General features: G+C 38.0%; 1 protein-coding gene across 3 annotated transcripts in view; it reads left to right on the forward strand.

Moving 5' to 3' along the window:
• The first annotated feature begins 1,955 nt into the window (after positions 1-1,955).
• Positions 1,956-20,393, forward strand: part of LOC123681264 (SID1 transmembrane family member 1-like) — a 66,455-nt gene continuing 48,017 nt past the window's right edge. The window contains exons 1-4 of one of the 3 annotated variants that reach the window (XM_045619567.1): positions 1,956-2,127; positions 6,571-6,735; positions 10,315-10,525; positions 11,727-11,986. In XM_045619567.1, coding sequence (XP_045475523.1) covers positions 2,125-2,127; positions 6,571-6,735; positions 10,315-10,525; positions 11,727-11,986 — 639 coding nt within the window. In that variant the 5' untranslated portion in view covers positions 1,956-2,124. The remainder of the gene's footprint in view (positions 2,128-6,570; positions 6,736-10,314; positions 10,526-11,726; positions 11,987-20,393) is intronic. The other 2 variants (XM_045619565.1, XM_045619566.1) reach the window with 2 other exon arrangements.

Genomic DNA, 20,393 nt, shown 5'->3' on the forward strand with positions numbered 1-20,393 from the left:
CTGAATATTTTGGTGAATAATTGTTATACTAGTACCTTTAGAAGATTCAGATTTTCTTGATAAACACTGAGTATTGCACCCTAAAGCTACATTTTTTAGTTTTTGATCATCATTGTTTGAGTTGACGATTTTGAATTCGGTTGAGGTTCTAAAAAATGTTGTCCTCTCATAAAATTGAATCTAGCAAAGGAAATACCAACAGGCCAGAATTCATTTTTGTATACTTCCTCTTTAAGTGTTAAAGGAACTCCTACCATAAAGCTCTTGAAACCTGCTTGATTTGACCTCGTTTTCAATAACATCACTGATATTTGATCAATTTCTGAATCGCTTTTAGCTGATATATAATTTTTTATTTCTTGTTCTGGGACAGATTCATTAACTCTTGAGATAAATAACCATATCTTCTTTGATCCCTTGTTGGGCTTGAATGATTTAAATGTTGACTCATCTACTTCTATTCTGGAACCAACATTCACTTTCTTTTGCCGTTTACGATTTTTCCTTATGACTTCTTGAAAGCCGTCCCGTTCATTTAGATCTTGTTTACCTTTCCTTTCCTTGTTTATATTTACATTATTGGCAATGTGTTTGTCAAGGATCGTGACAGATGCGCAAGACGTCGTAGTGTCCGATTTTTCTACCGTGGTGGTTAATATGGAATTATTAGTATTCTGTGTTTGTTTGTCTGTTTCAAGGTTATCGTTTTCTTTGACAGCATTGGTATTTACCATTTCACTCGATGTTGTGTTTATCTTTATATTGCGATTTTTTTTACGTGGAACATCTTGACTATGATTATTTTTGTTTACGTATTTATTTTCAAGGAAACCAACCTTTTCAGTCAATAATTTGTTGTATTCCTTCAGTACTCGATATGCTTCCTGACTTTCTTGCAATAATTTCTTCAGAAAATCATTTTCCATATCCAATAATTTATTTTGCGTTAAAACTTTCTCATACGCTGTTGTTTCATCACACTTCTTCTCACATGGAATATGTTTACATTGAGCATTTTTATTGTTAGCTGCCGTTGTTATACACGACGAATGAAAACTTTCATTGTATTTTGTACAAAGAACGAAATCAACGACTTTCTTGGCACAATAAGCGCATTTTTGATCCACAATTTTCTTTTCTCTCTCGGAGCGTAAATTTATATCAACCTCACTCGTCGACATATTGCGACATAGTAGCTAGCCTCAGTAAGCTAGCCTTTGACTCTATAGGAAGTCTTAGACGCCTTAATTCATGATTTATAAATTTTGGTTGGAAAATGTTACACCTAATTATATATTCCACAGTTTTCCCAAGATTAGCAATACACATTCCTATTCTTTGTTCAAAGCATCACACGATTGATGAAAGTAACAATTTTGAAATTCGGCTGCGGTTGGAATAAAAAACAGAAAATCAACTAGTTTTTGTTTTTGAACATGTTCATGAGGAATACATATGATCCTATGAAAAATAATTTTGAATTACTTTATAAGTACCTCATATGTCCAGAGAAATTCATTTCATGGCACAAAAGAAGAAGACAAAATATTTTTAGTTTTTTAGGAAGATTAATATTCTGTGAAGAAAATGTTCCTATCCGAAAAATCTAGTTGACCTTGAAATCAAAATCCAAGGTCACATTGAATGTCTGTGTATTCAATGTCCACCTGAAGACTGAGAAACTTTCATTTGAAACATTTTCTGATCCAGGCTCTTCCCAAGGAGTTATTTCAGTTGATCTTTTGAAATGAGGCACCCTGTAATATCTGTCGCCCTGTAATATTTGTCACTTCAAGGAAAACTAATGATACAAATGAAAAAAAAAAGCTTCATAAGATCCTGATGGATTGTCAACAATGAATAAATCATTATTGGCTAACCTCATCGTACTCCTAGAAAGGAGTGAATTATTGATAAGATAAGTTATTCTATTATTCAGGAACCTCAGACAATTTCAGTTAGTAATGTGTTGTTGTAGGAGAGGCATATAAAATTTAGTTTCGAGTGAGTGCGTTCGGATTTTTAACGAAAAATGAAGAATTGCGATAGTTGTTGATAATTCTTTTGATATTGAAAACTGACTGAACTCCAATTTCATCGTTCATTTTGTGATACCGTAAGTAAATGGTAATTATGAAACACTAGAAATCAAAAAACTGAGGGCGATGTGCCTAAAATGTTGGAAGTCATAGTAACAAAGTCAGAAAGAGATTATTTTATATATGAAAAATAGGAGTAGGTATCTAAATACACGATAATCCCAGAAAAAGTACAGAAATTAGTTTAAATAAAAGTGCCGTTGAAAATAAACATAAAATATCATTATAAGGTAATGAATATTCTATCGCGATTCCTTATTGAATATTCAAAATAACATTCAATCTGAATTCTAGGCTGTAAAGTTAATTCAGCAGTTCCTATTCATTGTATGTACAGAAGGAATCTAATTCGAATTCTGAAAATCCAGGAATCATGAAATAGAATTTATTATCGCTAGCCATAAAATAAATCACAAAATTGAAGAATGATAATTATTGCTCTTGGGGGACAACAGAACTGTTTATAGTTATATGTGCATATGTGGTCTCTAAGTATCAAACAGACGCGCGAATAAACTAGTGCTAAGGAGCTCCTGATTTCAATTTTTTTTTTTCAAAAGTCTGCTTGAATTTGGTACCAATACCTGCGACTTAGCACGAAGTTTTATAGTTATGTATATACCTGAAGGGGGAGTCTTTGATTTGTACATACATTTCCTGAGGTCAAAAGAAATATTTTTTTCAGATACTATTTCTTTCGATTCAATTTTTATTTCACTTAGTATAACGGTCGTTCTGGAGTTGACCGGACATGGATGGAATTTTGTGTTCCGAAAAGATTCATCACACACTATTTTTCGAAAATTATTACCTGTGTACCCATTCGCGAGAACTAAAAATTACATTTTTTCATGGATATACAACAGCCTGTATCTTTTCAACCGATCCGAATCGGAAGAAATGGTAAAGGAAAACAGGGTTTCCTTGGACCTCAGGAATCTTCGGTAGAAATATTTGTACAATTGTCAAAGACTCACCCTGTTCAGTCGGATCTGTTGTCCATGAAATATTGTTTTTTTTCCAATATTTTTCTTGAAGCTTCTTTTGTGACGATGCTACCGACACAAATTTCACACGAAACTTTAAATTTTTGAAATGTAGAAAAAATATTGTTATTCTTGAAATAATAACACTCGAAAATTCTTCCTTATACTCAAAGATTAGGGAGAGAAAGATAGGAAACGCCGTACTAACTCTAGTGCTAAATAGCGACCCACTTTTAGGCTCGCCGTTTACAACTGAAACAACAGATGGCGCTGAAATCATCTAACGAAAAGGAAATCTATATCTGGCGCGAATTACAAATCTTCACAGTATTCCACATTCACTAGTAGCTTCTATTTTTTATACCATATTAACATATTAAGAGATTATTTAAATAAAAATGCATTGTCAAATTAGTGGGATTTTTAATTCAATTAAATAAACATAATAAAATGTACAGAAGAATATATACATAAAAATAAGTAATAAAATATCTTAAATGTGAATCATTATTCATTGCAAAGATTTCGGAGTTTTTGATTTTTTGTATTGATTTTAGCCTTCATTCTTTTAATTCTCTGGTTGGTTAAGGGGCTCAGCTTACTACCACTACGTTTGGGGGTAGCCGAACTGCTATAGTTGCTTCTATAAAACCTTCTGATTCCAGTGTAACATCTAGAAAAACGAAAAACAATTTCATCTTATTGCATTTTTCACTAATTTGAATTGATATTTTCAATCAACAACTTCAAGTAAATAGATTTACAAATTTTATTTGCATTCATGTGTCCTCTTTTGAAAAATTTCTATTTGAGTTGACAGCAAACGCAGAATCTTTCTACAAAAAAAGAAATTCAATGTCACTCATTTTTCAATTCCTTTGTGCAATATTTAATCTATACATTTGTGATTCAATTAATAACAGGAAAAACTCACCAATATTAGATAGAGGTACGTTTTGATCCGTTTGAACAGTTTCTTCATGGATGATCATCTCAGACTCTGATTCAGGATTCATGATTTACATGAGGAATACTTCCACGCCAAAGCAATGTCCGTGAATTTGAACTGGTTTTCTTTAAAAATGCTCACTACACATTCTATAGCCTTTCGAAGCACCCAGGTCAAGATCTTTGCGTCCAGAGAATTCGATCCATCTTTTGGCACTGAATAATAATAGAAATTAGATGATTTTGTAATATTGAATTGACTACTTAAACTTACATTTTCATGTCCTTCCGTAATGTAAAAAACGCGAGCTTTGGGTTTTTATTTTTATTGTTCGGGCAGGTTAATACCAAACAATATGAACCACGACTCATCTTGACAAGAACAGCAAATTAATATTAATCTTTGATGAACAGTTCAATAACACGTGTGCTTAATAACCACAACAATACTATAACGTCTTTGTAATATGCCACAAGTCAGCACCCAAAGACTAGAGATACACAGCACGTTTACAAACAAAGATTTAACCTAAAAAATGTTTAAAGACTTCAGAAATGTGATTCTAACCTTTTCTGACAAAAACGTCAAAAACAACCAATTTTGTTTACAACTGAAACACCAGACGTCGCTGGCGTCGTCTTGGTCGCATCGTTTCCTATCTTTCTCTCCCTAATCTTTGCTTATACTCTGATAATATAAGTTGTCAAAAAAATATAGCAAGTGTAGACGTCGACGACATCAGATTTGTGAGGCCTTCTCTATTTCCCAGTATCATTTTTTCTTCGCTTCAATTGAGAATGACTAATCCTTCTTCTCAAGTAGGTGTTATCAATGTAAGTAGTCAATAAAAAAATTCCATTATTTTCCCAGATGTACTCAATTGTTTTTGATCATTGGAAGAGTCTAGTGAATTGCGAAATTCGAGGCTTTATTGTAAAAACTGGTTATACATTTATGATTCAGAGTATTGTCCATCGCTGGCCACTACTTTCGCCCATCTTTCGTGCGGCGTATAAAGCTCGCGTTGAAAAAACTGGTCATCTTTTGAAGTGATCCATGAAACAATCCAATTTGTTACTTCTTTATAAGTGCTGGTCAGCCAGGCCGTGTGCTATTGATCGAAACAAGTGATAGTCCGAGGGAGCAACCTCGAGAGAATACGGCGGGTGAGATAGGACTTCCCATTTCAACTTTCAACGTTTCCAAGTAGGTCTTTACCACTTTCGCAACATGGGGTCGAGCCATGTCATGCTGTTAAATCACTTTATTATGTATCCTGTCGTATTGCGGGCGTTTGTCTTTCAGTGTTCGGCTCGAACGCATTGATTGCTTTCAATGACGATCGCCGGTGATTGTTTCAGTCGGTTTTAACAACTCATAATACACTACTTCAAGCAGGTCACACCAAATACGGAGCATGACCATGGAACTGTGAATATTCGGTTTGGGCGTCAACGTGTAAGCATGGCCTGAATATCCCCATATTTTTTTGCGCTTGGGCATATCGTAACGAACCTATTTTTTGTCTCCGGTCACAATGCGATGCAGAAATCCCTTCCGTTTTTTCCTTGCAAGCAGCTGTTCACAAGCAAACAAACAATGTTCAACATCTCCCGGCTTCAACTCGTTCGGCATCCAATTTCCTTGTTTCTGAATCATTTCCTTGACTTTCATGCGTTTTGAAATGGCTTGTCGCGTCACTCCCAATGATGCTGACAATTCTTGTTGCTGTTGACACGACTCTTGATCAAGTAATGCGTCCAATTCCGCAATCTGCATCTTCGAAAACCTTTTCTCTTCCACTGCCATGCTGGTTTTCGACGTCATAATCTCCGTTCTTGAAGCGTTTAAACCACTCTCGGCACGATCTTTCACTAATAGCTGACTCACCATGGGTATTTGATAGCATTCGATGAGCCTCAGCCGCAGATTTCGTCATATTGAAACCGAAAATTAAAACCTCTCGCCCGTAATCTGACATGTTTAATCGAGAATAACTTCATGATTGCAGGCACAAATCGACTTAGATTTCGATGGCGTTATGTTTACATATATCTAAGCTCATTTTATGACATCTACGATCTATTTATTTGGAATACCACTTACGGCTACAGCCATCTATTAAAAAACGGTGGAATTTGTATACCTAATGATATTCTTGAACTTTTTCACGAGGCCTCTGAGGTTGAGGTACGGGGCCGTAGGTACCCATCAACCTTATTCATTTCATTGTTTTTACTTGAAATTCTACTCTGCCATATGTTTGGATATTTCATCTCTAATTCGTAATATTGCAGGACTTTGATCTAGATTAGAAGAATATAATGTTCAAGTGTAATTACTTCATTTTTAACTCTATCAGTAAATATCCTGCGATCTAATCTGATATCTGCCCAAGATTTGAACGGTTCATATCAAGATTTTTATAAGATAGCGTGCGTATTTTTATTTTCAATGAAGGATATTCTGAAAATCTTAAAAAAAAATTGTCCTCATGCAAATTGAAACACTACAATAATGTTATCTTTTTTTTTAGAATACCCTTACTATGTTGTTGATAATATGGTTTACGTTCATCAGCAGCACATTTTCTATCAAACTTCTTCCAGATGTAAAGAAAATAGAAGTTAATACTCCAAAAACACTTGAAATTTCTGTGAATAATTTAGTAGAATATATAATTTATTACAGGCAACTATCCGTAAGTATTACTTCATGTTTACAAATCAATCTGATTCATTAACTTGATTCAACCGATTTCCTAAAATATACATGAATTGAATTTCAAAGGAATGGAGGTTTAGGTAAGGGCCACCGCAAAATACAGTAAATGACCTATTACTTGAATGTGCTAATGTCCCCCACATACTGATATATTATTATTTAAAACACAACCAACTAAAGTAAGAGATCATCTGAATAATCAAGCCTTCGAAAGAGAGAGAAATACATTTATAATTCATTATATTTAGGATAAATCAGAATGAATTTATTTAATACCTGTCAGACCCCAGAGGAGGACTGTTTTTGAGGAATTTATGATTGGAAGAGAGTTTCAATCTGAGATTAATTTCCATCAAGTAGAGACCAACTGAATCATATTCAATGTAATTTGAAAGAATGCAGTAGCTAGAGCAATGAATTATTCGTTGTTAGTTTCGTGACAATCATTGGTTTTTATCTTGTTATTTCAATTACTCATACTTTTGTTGATATTTTTATCATTTCAAAATGTCTCAATATTGTCTATAACATGAGTCCGTAAACGATTTGTTTTCGGGATACAAATGTTGGAGTTTTTTTTTCTCATAGCAGCTTCCCTTCAAAATAACTTTAACTTATATTTGGCATTGATATTCCAATTTGAAATTTTCATCATGTGATATGCTAGTTTCGAATGCAAATCTGAAGTGTGATATTTTGTCTGGAAAAGTGCCCGCTTCTTTCCACAGAACTTTTTTTTGGTGAACCACTGGTAGTTTAGAAAATGTAAAAAGAAACTGTGATCCAGTACTATACTTTATGGTTTCTTATCGGTTCTTGTCAAACAATTATTTGGTAATTCTCAGGAAAATTCAATTTATTATAAGATCCAGTGAGCAGTGATGAATTAGTATATTGTGCAACAAGTGGGGAAAGTCCAACTTTTCTCGCGAGTGTGGAAGTTTGTGGCACGAGCCTGAAAGTGCTAATTTATTGCCATAGAAACGACTCAAAAACCCAATTTCATTGGTCTACCAAGCGAGGTGTGGGCAAAGTGCCGTGAGAAATAATATTTCCCACAGTATGAGCAATACATAGTTTTACAATTGTGTAAGCTATGCAGAATACGCTACTTTTCATAGCAGTTGTGGGAAAAAATAATTAATTATAAGTTTTGTTAATTATGTACCCAATCTGTAGATTCGATAAACTGTTATATGCATCACAAAAAGTAGGACTACAAGAAACACCCTGTATCTCGAAAACAAAGTATTTGTTTGTCCATGTATAGGACATTCTATTCTCAAATATTCAAAGAATTTCTAAATTTTCTTCGTACCACCAATTTAGGAACAATCTAATGGTATGAACAACCAAAAGAATGATATTATTTCAAATAATTTTTGGTTCAAACTTCATTACCAAACTTTTCAATTTCATATCACAAATATGAGAACACGTTGTCTTGAAAAAAGTTTTTCAGTTACTCCCCCCCCAAAAAAGGTATACGCCCTTGCTAGTGATGGCGATGCATTCTGTCCCCAGGTGATCCGGAGTTTCTTCCTTCTCTCCACAGAATCTTTAGGTTACCATGCTCTGTGAGGAATCCAGTGAGGATATGTAGTATAGTTTTGCTGAGATCCAGATAGTTCTTGGATCTCGAAGTGTCCAAGTTTTTTTTCGGTACAATGAAAGGAGTTTGTGCTATTTTTTTGGAAAGTGTGTTGGCCTCTGCATTTCCTTCAATTCCTGAGTGGCCGGGAACCCAAACTAAAAGTACCTTGTTGTTCATGACTATTTCACTGAGTTGTCTTCAGCACTCTAATACGATCTTAGAATCAATAATATGTTAGCTCAGTGCTTTGATGAAGCTTGACTATCAGAATGTATCACTTTTCTGATAATTTCTGCCTAGGTTAATTTTACGCGTCTTTCTATTTCAAGTATCTCTGCCTGAAAGATACTTAGATTTTAAGGTGTAACTTTTATTAACTTAGTACCAAGTTGTGATTTTCTGCTATAGAAGTAGAAAAACTACTGACAATAACTGAAAAGTGTACTTACGCTTACTTTTGAGTTATTTATAAATCATATCGATAGACATAAACGAATTTTTTGAGCACATTTATTTCCTTAAATAATTAAAATCTGTGATAATCTGGCCTGTAGTTGGGTGTTAATGTTTAAAAAAGGAACTTATTAGAAGAGCGGCTTTCTATAGTTCCGGCCAGTATAGTTATTTTGAAATTAACACAATTTCTCTTTTATGAAAGAATCTTTCGTGCGTCCGGCTTATGCACTAGGATAAGTCTTATATTTGATCTTTTTCGAGGAGGTGTTTCATTGAATGAGATCAAGTATTTTTGAATAACAAAGTTTAATAATGGATTGAAATAATTAATGAGAAAATACAGTCAATAAAATTTGCACATTACTAGCCTATGGCAAACACCTTGAGAGTAAATAAGAAAAAATTATAACACTCGACAATTTTGAACTATTTTGGTAAATCTTTTATAAGGAGAAAAATCATCAAACAATATATAAAAGATTAAATTAAATATCCTTACCCTGGATATCACAATCACTGTTCAAATAAACCTTTCAACAAATTCCCTATTTGTACCTTTCCTGAAACCGTTCCCGCAAACGGACTTGAACTTTATTCAACTTAGGATCGAACTTGAACACTATTCAACTTAGAATCGAACTTTAACCAGGGCCGAATTCCCCTTTTGGTCCCAACTTCCTAACCGAACCCGAATTTCCACTTGAACCCTCTGACTGTCTACCGAATTGAAAACTATTGTTTTTATAGTTGAATAATCGTCACCCTCCTTCTACCAAATTTTTCTAAGCGTCTATCTTTTTTTTCTTTCGTCCAACCAGAGTGATTGTCCTTATGTACCTAGATCATTGGTTCCACCCCATGTTATGTACCTACTATTGACATGGGGTTGTACCGTTAGCTCCGCCTAAAATCAGGAACGTACCGCTGGTGGTCCCTCCGAATAAAACAGATTTTTATGTTCCAAGTTTTTGGGCCATTCAATCCTCCCTAGAGTTTTTACGACTACATTTTTATTGCTTTGACATCCTGTACAGATCTTTTGAAATTGGAACCTAGTTGTTTTATCGTGGGATATCGACAGTGTCAACCACCCTGGGGTGTTTATCTTAAGCCAGGGTGAAGGACTTAATGCCTTATAAATGTGAGGAGTGACAATTACTTCGTTTGCGTTCACTCTACTGGGATAGAAACGGGAATTTGTTGAATATCCTTTCAATGAGCCTGTACTTATTATAAATTATTATTCACATTCATTACAAATCGTTCATGTTCCCATAATGTTCTTCTGTGAAAATTTTGATCCTACATATGGCAAATTGTATCGTTTAGAATATATCACCCTGTATTCAATTATTTATTTATACCCAGTATAAACCTGGATGATAACTGTCATTTCATTATCGATTCAAAATGAATATCAATTAAATAAAAACAGAGTGAATCCAAAGATGTATTGAATTGTATTGTATTGACTTTTTTCAACACTCATTATATTTTCAATTTTAGGCGCGTAATCCATATCGTATCAAAGTCAGTAGTAAAAACGCAGATCCTCAGAATCCTGTACTAGTTGTTGTTCGTCAAGAAAAGGATGTTATCTCATGGGAATTACCGCTTCACGTGACAACATCGAAGAATCAAGACAAATACTATCATGTTACTTCCAGAACAATGTGCCATAATAATATGAATGTAATTAATACACTTAGTTTCAGAAGTGAGTATTGCACATAATTTTATACATGTATGTTTAAGTAGTTTTTAGCTTATACCCCTTTACAGGACTTTCTGAGTCGGAACTTGTACACACCCAATAAATCCTTTTATCTCATTGACTCAATGAACGTGAAACGATTCGATAAATATTGAATTCCAAACCGCTTCACGTCATACCCTTCTTGTGAGTGCTTTAAAGGCGTCTTATAGTTACTTATATCATATGCTATACAAAATGGTCTATTTCCATGTAAGAAGAACGAATATAGCAGTCTCTGCAGGTCTTTTCGTTTTTTGTCCTGGGGCGTATCCAGGCGATGCTTGAGGGAGGAATTTCATGGAAAGTCACGGCTCATATAGGTCAGCAAAATAGCTGAATTTTCTGTTGGTACATACTGGGTCAAGAATTCTTTTATAAAAAGATGGATTTCAGTAAATCATATCATATTGATTTCTCCAAATTTTCGTAGGACAAAAATAAGTTGAAAAAATTTCAAATATTCAATAAATATATATAGATTTATTTCATAAGAAACTCAGGCGCAAGAAAGTATGAGGAAAAGAAAAATAAATCCATTATTTTTGCATGAAAAACATGGCAACAATCACCAGTTACCAAGCGTTTCAAAAATGGGGCGATTTTATTGCGATTCAGCAGTGATTTGCAGTGGAAATTCGGACCATGTGGTTTTTAGCGTTAACTCGTGTGGTACCCATACATCTAGCTCTTCTTGAGACCAGCCTCCAGCCTCACGCAAATAGTGTTCCAAACAGTTTATTGTGATCTTGAACAATCGAAACAGGACTCGACAATGTCCATGATTTCATCGATATTTTCGACAATTGGCCTTCCAGTACGAGGTGCATCTTTGTATCGAAATTACCGGAATCGACTAAATCAAGATTGCTATTACAGTTTAAAGTCCATGAACACTATTTACATTTTCAGCCGCCTGGCTTGTGTTTTCGCCTCTATCGAAGAAAAACAGTATAGCGTATTTTCTTTGTGCTAGTGTCCATCTTTGTGGCGCGCTCAAACTTAACTGAGTGAACTCATCACAAAATATTCATAAAGTTTTTGTAGTGCGAAATCTGATCTTTCTAACGCCATTTATCCATTTTATTGAAATATGTTATTATTATTGAAGGATAATTAAAAAACATTTATTTGAAGTGTGAGATCAACTATTTTTCTTTTCAAGGTTTTATGGAAAAATCATTCCACCAAGATTTCACCATAGGGATATCAAGTTCATGCAACATAAACTCCACTGTTTCAATTGAGACAATAGAAGAAGAAAATTTTTTCGTGAAGGATGGAGAGAATGTGACATTAACTGTTTCTCCAAGTCAATCTAGATATTTTTTCTATAAATTCAGTTCCCAAGATAGTGATACCTTGACAATCGAGTTGAATTCGAATGATGATGCCTGTTTGATTGTTTCCATACAGGATAGTACTGTAAGTACTTAATTCTTATTTCCTTGAATTATGAGATCTTACATAATAACAACACAAATTCTCAAATATCACTCGATGGAAGAGTATATCTAATAAATCATAAAATCATCCCTTCATTGTCATCCGTATTTGAGAAACTATGAGAGCTATTCGCATGAAATTTGGTACAGAAATCAGTTGTTATCACTTATAGCGCATTGATCTGATCCTTCATACTCAAGATTACGATCCATCAATTTTGAAGACTGAAAAAGAAAAGAAATTGATTTCGTACAAAAATCGCATTAATCCCTCAGTTTCAAGATAACGATCCATTCATATTAAAGGCAAAAAAGGACTCAAATTTTTAAGAAATTCTTATTTTCAGAAATTGACTTCGTACAAAAATCATTTGTTATATCGCATTGATGCTCAATGCTCAGGATTAAGATCCATTCATTTTGAAGGAAAAAAACACAAATTTTTTAAGAGATTCTCATTTTCAGAAATTGACTTCGTACAAAAATCATTTGTTATATCGCATTGATGCTCAATGCTCAGGATTAAGATCCATTCATTCTGAAGGAAAAAAAACACAAATTTTTTAAGAGAATCTCATTTTCAGAAATTGACTACGTATAAAAATCAGTTGTTATATCGCAATATTGCATTGATTTTAAATGCTCAGATTACGATCCATCAATTTTGAAAGCACAAACATGTACTCAAATTTTGAAAAAAATTCTCATTTTGTGAAATTGACTATGCAGATTCAAGAAAAAGAAGAACGATAATACAATTGTAGTACTGAACTTCAATGTTCTCTTATAATTATCTACCAAATCAACTGAAATGTTAATTCTTGTTATGCATAAACATAATCACGTTCCCATACACTGAAAGATAAATTGGGATTGAATATATACTGTGGGCTGTGGTCCTTATACGGTGACTATCAAGTAGTTCACTGCCAAGGAATTTAGGGAAATAAAAGAACGGGATAAGAAAATACGTATTCGATTTATTTCAACCCACTAAAAGAATTCGAAGAAGATGAGTATTTATCTCGATTCTTAGGGTCGCTGGACGCTTGGGTCGTTGTGGCTCGGTCGCAGGTAGTTTTTCGTCGGTCGGGAACAGATGTGATATTCTTCAATCTTCTGGTTGTCGCTGCGGCCTGCAAGTGTGGAACATCTGGGGAAGTCGTAGTTTCTTGTAGAATGGTCTGGACGCTATCGAATTATTCTCCCTGAAATGCCGAGTTTTATGGGCATTCAGGCAGTTTTCTCTTTCGCCATTCACAACGCCTTTCTACGGATCCCTAAGGGGTGTGGCTTTAATTATTCCAAGCTTTTACACCGAATTCTTCTGTTTTTAAGATTTTCGTTCTCGGACAGAATATTTTCGAGGGAATCGATAGATTCCCTACACAGTCACCCACCAGTAACGAAGTTACGAAATCATAGTTAGGTACTTCTTTGGGAAATGTACCTTCCTACCGGATCTGGTTTTCCTCGTTTCCGGGAATATAGCTTGATCATTGGCTTCGTTTTCTACTGGATCTTCTGTGTGATCTTCCTCATGCTCTTCATTTTCGAGATTGTCAAATATGTAGGCTGGTTTTACACGGTCGATTGTCACCGTCGTTTCCTTGTCATTGATCTTGATGATGAAATGTTTTGGGTCTCTACTCAAAACTTCGTATGGTCCGTCGTAGGGTTTCTGCAAGCCTAATTTTGGGCCCCCATGTCGGACGAAAACGAACGGTGACGTATCCAATTCCTTGAAAACGAAGCTGGGTCGTTCTCCGTGGTGGTTGGCGTTGATAGGTCTAATTCTTCTAATTTGTTGCCTCAGATCCACTACGAAGTCGGCTGTGTCCGCACCGTCATCCGTACTTGTAGATAGAAATTCTCCAGGCAATCTTAATGGCTCTCCGTATACCATTTCTGCAGCGGTTGCTTTCATGTCATCCCGCCAGGCTGCTCTCATCCCTAGGAGGACACTGGGAAGCGTTTCGGTCCATCTGTCGTTGTTGTGGCATTTGATTGCTGCCTTAAGCTGTCGATGGATTCTTTCTACCATACCGTTGGCTGCTGGGTGGTAGGCGGTGGTTCGGATGTGGTTCGTGCCAGTCAACTTACATAGCTCGTTGAACAGGCTTGACTCGAATTGTCTCCCTTGATCTGTGGTGATCCGGAGTGGAGTGCCGAACCTCGCTATCCTATTCGTGTAGAACTCCTTAGCGATGGTGGATGCTTCCTGGTTCTGCAGGGGAATTGCTTCTGGCCATCTGGTAAATCGGTCGACACAGGTGAGGCAGTATCGGTAACCTTCGGAGTACGGCATGGTGATAATGTCCATGTGTACATGATCGAATCGACGTACCGGTGGCGTAAATGACCCTGGTGGAGTGATGACGTGACGAGTAACTTTGGATCGCTGACACTCTAAGCAGGTGCGGGACCATTTCCTGCAATCTGCGTTAACTGACGGCCAAACGAAACGTTGCTTCACCATCTTCGTAGTCGCATTGGTGCCAGGGTGTGCCAGTCTGTGGATCGTGTCGAATGCTACTCTCCGGAATGGCTTCGTCAGGAATGGACGTGCTTGGGGGGTCGACGTATCGCAGTACACCAAGATGGTTGATCCATGCGGCTCCATCTTCCGGACCAGCAAACCTGTATCGCCTCGCAGATATCTCCGTAGCTCGTCGTCGTCCTCTTGTGATCTGGCTAATGCTGCATAGTCCAAGGTGGGAGTAATTTCATCCACTCTTGAAAGGGCATCGGCGACGACGTTCTGATCTCCTGGGACGTAGCGTATGTCGGTGGAGAACTGGGAGATGTAGTCCAGATGTCTGAACTGTCTGGGCGAGCACTTCTCTGGCTTCTGCTTGAAGGCAAATGTTAGGGGTTTGTGATCCGTGAGGATCGTAAAGTTTCGTGCTTCTACCATGTGCCTGAAATGTTTGATAGCTAGGTATATGGCTAACAGTTCTCGGTCGTAGGCTCCATATCGAGTTTCTGGTGGTGACAGCTTCTTCGAAAAGAATGCCAGTGGTTGCCATTCGCTGTTGACCATTTGCTGAAGGGTAGCTCCGACTGCAATGTCTGATGCGTCGGTCACCAGGGCTAAAGGTGCACCATCCTTGGGGTGCGCCAGCAATGTTGCTGAGGCTAGCATCTTCTTCCCTTCTGCAAATGCTGTAGTGGCTTCTGGGGTCCACTGGATTTTCACTTTTCCTTTCAACGTTGGAACTAGTAGATCGTTGAGTGGCGCCAATGTCTGTGATGCTCTGGGTATGAAACGACGATAGAAGTTTAACATACCCAAGAATTTTCGAAGGTCTTTGGCGGTTGACGGTTGGCTGTACTCCAGAATGTCTCGGACTCTATCTGGAAGTGGTTTCGTACCTTCAGCAGAGACAAGGTAGCCTAGGAACTTCACTTCTTGTTGTCCGAAACTACACTTTGCTGGATTGAGGACGATGGAGTATTCTCGGAATCTTTCGAATATGGTGCGAAGGTGTTCCATATGCTCCTCTTCGGACGATGAGGCGATCAGCACGTCATCGATGTAACTGAAGCAGAAGTCTAGTCCTCGTAGAACTTCATCGATGAATCTCTGGAAGGTCTGTGCAGCGTTCCTGAGTCCAAAAGTCATGAATGGGAACTCGAATAACCCAAATGGAGTCGTGATGGCGGTCTTAAGTATGTCTTCTTCGGCTAGGGGAATCTGGTTGTACGCTCGTACTAGATCGAGGGTCGAGAAGATCTTCTTCCCTTGGAGGATGTGAGCATAGTCCTGTATGTGCCTTACAGGATACTGGTCGGGGATAGTCCGGGCGTTCAAAGCTCGGTAATCTCCGCATGGTCTCCATTTTTCTGATCCCTTCTTCGGTGCGAGGTGTAGCGGGGACGACCATGGACTGTTGGATGGACGGGCGATTCCTAGCCGGAGCATTGCTTCGAACTCCTTTTTGGCTGCCTTGAACTTCTCTGGTGCCAAACGCCGTGGTCTCGATGCAACTGGTGGTCCATTGGTCGTTTTGATGTGATGCCTGGTCTGGTGTGTGATTCGTCCGGGGGCTCCTTCTGGTCGAGTGATTTCTGGGAAAGCCATTAATAGCTGATGGTATCTGGATGATCCGTTGACTGTCTTGACTTCTGGGATGTTGCACTCAGTCACTTCTCCTCGAGTAGTGAGTTGGGTGGTTCCGTCCAAAAGTCTTTGGTTTCTTACGTCCACGAGTAGGTTGTAGAAGCTCAGGAAGTCGACACCGATGATGGGTTTGGATACATCTGCTATGACAAACCTCCAGGTGAAATCTCGGCGTAGTCCTAAGTTCAGCGTGAGGGTAATGGTACCATACGTTGCGATGGGAGTACCATTGGCTGCTGATAGGACGTAGTCAGACTTCTCTCTTCTACCGTGGACTGCACTTCGTGGGAAGACGCACAGATCTGCTCCAGTGTCGACCAGGAACTGCAGCTTGGAGTCCCTATCGGTGATGAACAGGCGGCGCGTCGATGGGCTGGGATCACTGGCCGCTTCTAGTGAAGGCCCCCCTCGTTTCCCGAGGCGTAGTTGCAGGGCTGTCTGCATCTAGTGGACCTGGCTCCAAATCTCCAATGATACCAGCACTTACCGTCGATTGACTGTCGGCCTCGACTAAGACTTCTTGGGCGATGCTGGGATTGGCCTCTGCTCCTGTCTCTCCGGGATCGGTTGGATTGGGCTGCCAGTTCAGCTCTCATGGTTGCTATCTCCTGGTTGAGTCCGAGTGTGAGCTGGGCAAACTTGGCACTGAGGATGGCCTCGATGCTGGTGGTCTCGTTCACCAGTTGTACGGGAGGTCGGATTGCTTCTATGATGTGGTCTGCATGGACAGCTAACTCTTGGAGGCTGCTGTCTTGCACAATGGCCAACGACACCTGGACACTTCTGGGTAGACGGTTCATCCAGAGGGATTTCATGAGGCTCTCCGGAACGGCTGGATCAGCAAGGTTCTGTAAATGACGAAGAAACTGTGAGGGCTTACGGTCTCCCATTTCTTCTCGCTCCAGAAGGCGTCGGGTCTTCTCCTCTTGTGTGGCACTTAAACGTCGAATTAGCTCCGCCTTCAATTTGGGGAAGGCCTCGTCGGTAGGTGGATTCAATATAATGTCCTTCACCTCCGTTGCGTACTTAGCTGGTAGGGCACCCACAATATATCCAAACTTAGTCCGGTCCTGTGTCACCCCCGCGCTTTGGAAACTTCCTTCAGCCATAGCGAACCATAACTCAGGATCGGTGACGACAAATTCTGGCATCCGTACGGCGACTCTTGATACCTCGGTTTCTTGTGGCATTTTTCTTCGGGATTCGCTTCTTCTTCAAATCACGTCGGGGTCACCAATTTGTGGGCTGTGGTCCTTATACGGTGACTATCAAGTAGTTCACTGCCAAGGAATTTAGGGAAATAAAAGAACGGGATAAGAAAATACGTATTCGATTTATTTCAACCCACTAAAAGAATTTGAAGAAGATGAGTATTTATCTCGATTCTTAGGGTCGCTGGACGCTTGGGTCGTTGTGGCTCGGTCGCAGGTAGTTTTTCGTCGGTCGGGAACAGATGTGATATTCTTCAATCTTCTGGTTGTCGCTGCGGCCTGCAAGTGTGGAACATCTGGGGAAGTCGTAGTTTCTTGTAGAATGGTCTGGACGCTATCGAATTATTCTCCCTGAAATGCCGAGTTTTATGGGCATTCAGGCAGTTTTCTCTTTCGCCATTCACAACGCCTTTCTACGGACCCCTAAGGGGTGTGGCTTTAATTATTCCAAGCTTTTACACCGAATTCTTCTGTTTTTAAGATTTTCGTTCTCGGACAGAATATTTTCGAGGGAATCGATAGATTCCCTACAATACAGAAAAAATTATTTTATTCATTCATTTTATTTAATAATTACACCATTCTACAGCCTAGGTCAATTACAGAATGAGAAAATGAATATACAAGAAGAGAAACTTGGAAGTTATACACTGAAAACAAAGAACATAATAAAATCCTAAACAAATTAAATGGAGCCAGGCTTGAGCGAAAAAAAACTCATTGAGGAAAAAGCTCATGCCTAACTATCCACAGTGAAGCCGTGATCCCAGAACAGCTCTCCTTATATCAGATTGACTACAATGAAAAATATCAACAATATCCTGGATGGTCATGTAGTCATGATATACAGGGTGTCCCATAAGTGGCACGTCACAGTGACACCGGAGGTAGGTCAGCTAAAGAGGGACCTAACCAGCCTAACATGACCCCAGTAAAAGTTGCATGGTTTTCGAGTTATTACCAAATTAGGTTTTTTAGTGAATTTTCACCTTTTTTAACATTGTCAGGGTCAGAATTCTGCTGGAAAGCTCTCGAAGCTTATTTTTTTTGTTGTAATGGAATCTTAAATAGTTATTTAAGATGACATGAGTATGATTCTGTCAAAAAGTTATGTGGATTTCCGTAAATTAATGGATAAATCTTGATTTCAATTGCTAGCAAAACGAGAACTTCGACTTTGGACACCTGCTGTGAAAAAAAAATCCTTGAAACAAAACGAGCAAGTAACATCAAAAAATTGGGCATTTTAGACAGATTTAGAAATGGTACAATACACGAATCTTATGCCCATAAAACTAGGTATTTTCATCATTTTACCGATGCCCTACTTAACTAAGTTGAAACTAGGAACCCCGCTATCAGGTAATTTTGCCGCTTGCTATGACATTACATTTGCTACCGGGCTTTGTTATTATTTGTTAAAGTCACAATAGGGAAAAAGATGGATTAGGGGAAGCGAAAAAGGAATATTATTGAAAAAAAAGGTAAATTGATTAAAAACAGACTTAACTTTCGATTATTTATTTAATTCTTAAATCTAACTTACAGTAAATGTTCAAACTGTTTCCCTCGGACTCTAATGCATAAATGACACCGTTTTATAAAATTACGATTCAATTTTCTTAAACTAATTTCCGATATGGTCCGGGCTGCGTCGAATATGCGTTCACGCAATTCTTCCTCGCTTCTTATTGGTTTTGCATACACTTAGTTTACAATTAGTTTAAGAAAATTGAATCGTAATTTTATAAAACGGTTCTGACCCTGACAATGTTAAAAAAGGTGAAAATTCACTAAAAAACGTAATTTGGTAATAACTCGAAAACCATGCAACTTTTACTGGGGTCATGTTAGGCTGGTTAGGTCCCTCTTTAGCTGACCTACCTCCGGTGTCACTGTGACGTGCCACTTATGGGACACCCTGTATATGATACAGAGGCAAAAAATGAAGAACGTTAGAGCGTGGAAAAGGTAGATAAAATTTAGTTGGACGGCGTACAGGCAGTCTAGGAACATGAAGATCAACTAGCGATAGCAAATAGGCACAGTCAACAAATGAGTGAATTAGATTTCTAAGTAATAGTTTATCTAAGTAGGTACGACGCCGCTCTAGAGAATCAACTTGGAATCTACTCAACAACTGATCATGTGGTATACCACGATTTGGATAAACACCATCGAGTCTAAAACTAACTTACTTCAAGAATCGCCTCTGTATATTTTCTAAGCCTCTGATATTTACATTATACCCAGGGCTCCAGATTACGCATCCATATTCAAACTTTGACCTCACAAGCGCATTGAATGGAACAAAATATTTCCCTGTATCCCGGAACCATCCAGAATTTCTCATGATGAAACCCAGAATCTTGAAGCCACTCGAAATAATAGAACGCACATGGTCCCTGAAGTTTCTGGTCGAACAGAAGGCCAAGGTCTCTATACTGAACGACTCTGCTGAGAATGTGACCGTCTACGTTATAATGTAACTCCACTATTGATTTATTACGGCTAAAGGCCGTACCACATAGTACTTACTAATATTAAGAGGAAGCAAGTTTTTGCAACATCAATCATCAAGCTCATCTATGTCACCCTGGAGATTCCAGCAATCCTCAACACACTGAATTCGATGGAAGAACTTGCAATCATCAACATAAAGCAAAGTTTGGGAAAACAAATGTGAACAAATATCATTTATGAAGACTATTAACAGTAGATCCCTGGGAACTCCAGAAGACTGGAATTCAGCTGATCTGTAACCCAAACAACAAACCCAAAGTCGCCTATTCGTAAGGTAAGATATAAAAAACGCGTGAAACTCTCAGTCAATCCAAAGGAGGATAGTTTTCTAAGAAGTATACCATGGTCCAGTCGGTCAAACGCTTCAGAGAAGTCTGTATGAATTACATCAACTTGGGAAGAATCATCTAAAACAGAAGTGATATACTGAGTTATACACATCAAATTCGTGATGGTCGACCGACCCTTAATAAATCCATGTTGAAAATCCGAGATTCGACATTTCACGTGAGCGTAAACAATATAAAGTA

This window comes from Harmonia axyridis, chromosome 5, assembly GCF_914767665.1.
Source record: "Harmonia axyridis chromosome 5, icHarAxyr1.1, whole genome shotgun sequence".
Classification (NCBI taxonomy): Eukaryota; Metazoa; Arthropoda; class Insecta; order Coleoptera; family Coccinellidae; genus Harmonia; species Harmonia axyridis.